The 4,516-nt window shown below is 54.4% G+C and overlaps 1 protein-coding gene across 1 annotated transcript; it reads left to right on the forward strand.

The window, feature by feature from the left end:
- The first annotated feature begins 304 nt into the window (after positions 1–304).
- LOC148038201 (cation/H(+) antiporter 18-like) lies at positions 305–4,261 on the forward strand. Its single transcript, XM_087675381.1, has 3 exons — positions 305–513; positions 662–1,672; positions 2,370–4,261. The coding sequence occupies exons 1-3, from the start codon at positions 346–348 to the stop codon at positions 3,948–3,950; spliced, it is 2,760 nt and encodes a 919-aa protein (XP_087531507.1). The 5' UTR covers positions 305–345; the 3' UTR covers positions 3,951–4,261.
- Positions 4,262–4,516: the final 255 nt, after the last annotated feature.

Genomic DNA, 4,516 nt, shown 5'->3' on the forward strand with positions numbered 1-4,516 from the left:
GATTGTCGACGCTGGCAGTTGATTGGCGCGTGGCGTGATCCGGGGCGCTACAACTTCCTCGAGTTGATTAGTTTAACGCGAGAAAATATAAGGCTTCATAGATGTCCGACTGAATCATAATGGACGTCCGACAACATGCAATATCAAAAGGATGGGTCGATCACGGCAGTGCTACTATTAGACACTTTATAAAAGGGTGGCGAGAAAAGAAGATAATTCACGAAAGGAGCGAAGGTGCGGAAGCTTTTATTAGATGTATTACACACCAGACTCCAGTGCTTTAGTGATCGATCGATACATTATCGTTCTGTCAATTCCCCCCCCCCCTTAATCTTCAGTGATATTATGGCTGGCGAGGGCGCGACCTCCGATGGTGTGTGGCAGGGCGACGACCCGCTAGATTTCGAGCTTCCGCTCCTGATAATCCAAATCCTGCTGGTGCTCGCGGTCACGCGTGCGATAGGCACACTTCTGAAACCCCTGAGACAGCCCAGGGTGATTGCAGAGATCATCGTAAGTGATCGTTTGATCCTTTCCGTTATCTCAATCCTTCCGTAATCGCTATGGAAATTAATTAGTACTGAGGAACGTAGATGGTTAACGATATGCTGTGGTCGTTAATGAATGATCGTGAATTGTGAGTCGCATGATTTTGTTGCAGGGAGGCATCCTTCTGGGGCCCTCTTGTTTGGGCAGGTTTGAGGCGTACAGGGAGCACGTGTTTCCTGCGAGGAGTTTACAGACGCTGGAGACGGTGGCCAATTTAGGGCTGCTGTTCTTTCTGTTTCTGGTGGGGCTGGAGCTGGACCTGAAGGCGGTGAAGCGGACAGGGAGGCAGGCGCTGGCGATAGCGGCTGCGGGGATATGCGTGCCGTTCCTGGCGGGGGCGGGGGTGTCAGCGGTGATGCACGCCTACATGCCGGCGCTGCCGTTGGCGCCGTTCGTGGTGTTCATGGGGGTGGCCATGTCGATAACGGCGTTCCCGGTGCTGGCGCGCATCCTGGCGGAGCGCAAGCTACTGACGACGGACGTGGGCCAGATGGCGATGTCGGCGGCAGCGGTGAACGACATTGCGGCCTGGATCATTCTGGCGGTGGCGGTGGCGATGTCGGGAGGGGGGAGGGAGAGCCCGGCGGCGGCGGCGTGGGTGCTGCTGTGCGCGCTGGCGTTCGTGGGGGTGATGTTCGGCGCAGTCCGGCCGCTGCTGGCGTTCGCCGTCAGGCTGGGCGGCGGGTCCGACGGCCCCCAGTCCGTGAGCGAGGCCCACGTCATGGCGGCGCTGGCGGGCGTTCTGGCGTCGGGGCTGGCGACGGACGCCATCGGCATCCACGCCATCTTCGGCGGGTTCGTGTTCGGGCTGGTGGTGCCCAAGGAGGGGCCCTTCGCGGGCGCCCTGGTGGAGAAGGTGGAGGACCTAGTGACCATCGTCCTGCTACCCCTCTACTTCACCTCCAGCGGCCTCAAGACCGACATCGGCGCGATCCGCAGCGCCCGCTCGTGGGGCTTCTTCCTGCTCGTGGTCTGCACCGCCTGCGTTGGTAAGGTCGGCGGCACCGTCGCCGTGGCTCCCTTCTTCAACATGAAGCTCCGGAAGGCCGCCACCCTTGGCTTCCTCATGAACACCAAGGGCCTCGTCGAGCTCATCGTTCTCAACATCGGCAGGAACCGCAAGGTAACGGCCTCTCTCTCTCTCTCTCTCTCACAATAACATTTGCCTTTTCCTCTCTCTCCAAATAAAAGAGACAATCTTTGATTGGATTCACTAACTTGCAAAACGTTTGTTTGCTCCATGAGTTATAACTTGATTCGAGAACGTCTTATGGCTAAGGGGATGCCTATGGTTTCTACATATGTCCACAATTGAAGGTGAGAACGTGTTGGAAAAATTTGGTTGATCTTAGGTGTAAGTAACGATACCAATAACGTTGGCTGTCTTTACTCGGAGGGGAACCAAAATGTCGTTGGAAACAAACGTGGCCAAGTTAGTCAACACAATCAGTAAGTCCTTGCGTAACTGTGCCTTGCTTGGTTAATGCTTAGTCAATTCTTTGATTGATGCTAGAGACGGGATCAACCATGCATATGTTTGGCCTTTAGAATCTTCAACTTAGCTCTACAAGGAGAGGAATTGTCTCATCATCCATGCCATGTGGAAACTATCATTGGCCATGAGTGATGAGTATCTGGTTGTTCCTTCTCGGTTATACCTAGGACCTGATCTCATCACGTTGGAATTGATTGTTTTGGCGCTGCTATGAATACTTCAAAATTCAGAACTTTTATTGCCAGTTATGAGGATTACTACAGATTATATGTAATTCTTAATGCAAATATCATATTGGAGGTCATTTGACGATGGCTTAATGCAGGTTTTGAACGACGAAACATTTGCGATACTGGTGCTGATGGCTCTCTTCACCACCTTCATGACGACTCCCATCGTCATGGCACTCTACAAGCCGGCACGCAACCCGGTACCATACAACAGGAGGACGCTCTACTGCCCAAGCGGCACCGAACAAACGTACAGCAGCAGCACGAAGGGTCTGCCGGCAACGTCCGCAAGCAATACATTGGGAGAATTACAGCATAATATCAGCGTGATGAACGAGGATGACGAGCAACTGCGAGTGCTGGCGTGCGTACACGGGATGCCGAACGTGCACGCGATAATCAATCTGATCGAGGCGTCGAGGGGGACGAGGAAGAAGCCGCTGCGGACGTATATACTGCACCTGCTGCATCTGTCAGAGAGGCCGTCGGCGATCCTGAAGGTGCAGCAGGTGCGGCGGAACGGGATGCCGTCGGGCGGGGACGGAGACGTTGACAACAACATGGACATGGACTCGGTAGTGCTGGCCTTCGAGGCCTTCGGGAAGCTGAGTAAAGTGCGGGTGCAGGCAATGAGCGCCATCTCCAGCTTCGACGACATGCACGCCGACATCTGCCACGTGGCGGCGGACCGTCGGGCGGCGGTGGTGGTCCTGCCCTTCTACAAGCACTCGCGGCCGCAGGTGCTGGCCCCGTCCGTGTGGGAGGCCCACCACCCGGGCCTGCGGGGGGTCATCCAGAGGGTCCTGCAGCACGCGCCGTGCTCGGTGGCCATCCTGGTGGACCGCGGCATCGGCTGGCCCGCCACGTCAGCGCCCTCGTCCAGCTCGTTCCAGCTCAGTATCGCCGTGCTCTTCTTCGGCGGCCCGGACGACCGGGAGGCGCTCGCCTTCGGCCACCGAATGGCGGAGCACCCGGGCGTGAAGCTCACTGTTTTCCGGTTCATTCTGGCCGCCGCGCTGGCGTCGTGCACGTCATCCTCCTCCTCCTCCTTCTCGTCCTCCTCTAAGTCATCATGCACGCCTGCAGATGGTCACTCCTCCGTCACCGCTGATCATCACCCTCATCATGCAGCAGCAGGAGCGACACCAGGAGGCGAGACTCACGACTTCATGATTACCGGCGCCGCCCTCGACGTGGCACATGAGCACGCCCTTGACCACCAGTGCTTGCGCATGTTCAACGGAAGGACAATTAATACGGAGAATAATCTGGCGGATGAGCAGGCTAATCCCAGCAACATAAGCTACGAAGACCGGGTGGTGTCCCACGCCGGCCGCGCCGCCGAGGAGATCGCCACCTCGACGACCCGCACCTTTGACCTGTTGCTGGTGGGCAGGGGCCGGCGGCCCTCTCCCTTGGTCGCACCCTTGGGCGGCCAGCAGGCCCAGTACCCCGAGTTGGGCCCCATCGGCGAGGTACTGATCACCAACCATTGCCTGTCGTCTGTCCTCGTCATCCAGAGCTATGACGCCTCCCTGCAGGCCAAAGTGGATCCCGCCCACACCACCACCACCGATGTTTTGCGTTCCTCCAACACCACCTTCCTCTCGAGGAACATGCAGCTCGTTGCCACGGCGCCTCGACCTTCTTCAGCACCTAGCTCACCCACGAACTGATGATCAGTATCAGTGTCTCTGAAAACCTGTTTCTGTTGCAGCACCTGTATAACCACGCATTGTACATTATTGTTGAATCCTTGTAAATATCCTATGATATTCATTTGTGAGTACGAGAACTCGTTCTGCGTTGTTCCGATAAAAGAACGCATTGTGCACTATTGTTTACTCCTTGCAAACACTCTCATTATATCTTCTGCTTCACTTCATTATCCACAAGTTTCTCAAAATCATTTTACTCTTTCAACCATTTGTGTTGCCGAAGCTTTTGCATCGCGTTAATATTGAAGCTAAAGAACACGACTGGACTTAGTGGCGAAAGGTTTATGAATTCAATTTGAAATTCTTCATCGAATGATCTCTATTGGATGTCGCGATAATTTTTTGTTATCTATAAACCTTCTTTCAAATTCGATTAACGACAACAATACGGATCAATGCATTCCTTCAGATTCGCTGATAAGAAACTAACAAATGTTAATAAACATTAATGTGCCCTTCTAACGTTAATAATCGTTGTGGTGTTTATGTTTAGAATAATCATGCTATTTTACGAATTTTGACCT

Source organism: Lygodium microphyllum, chromosome 3 (assembly GCF_053477565.2).
Source record: "Lygodium microphyllum isolate KBCC chromosome 3, Lygodium_microphyllum_v1.1.10, whole genome shotgun sequence".
Taxonomy (NCBI): Eukaryota; Viridiplantae; Streptophyta; class Polypodiopsida; order Schizaeales; family Lygodiaceae; genus Lygodium; species Lygodium microphyllum.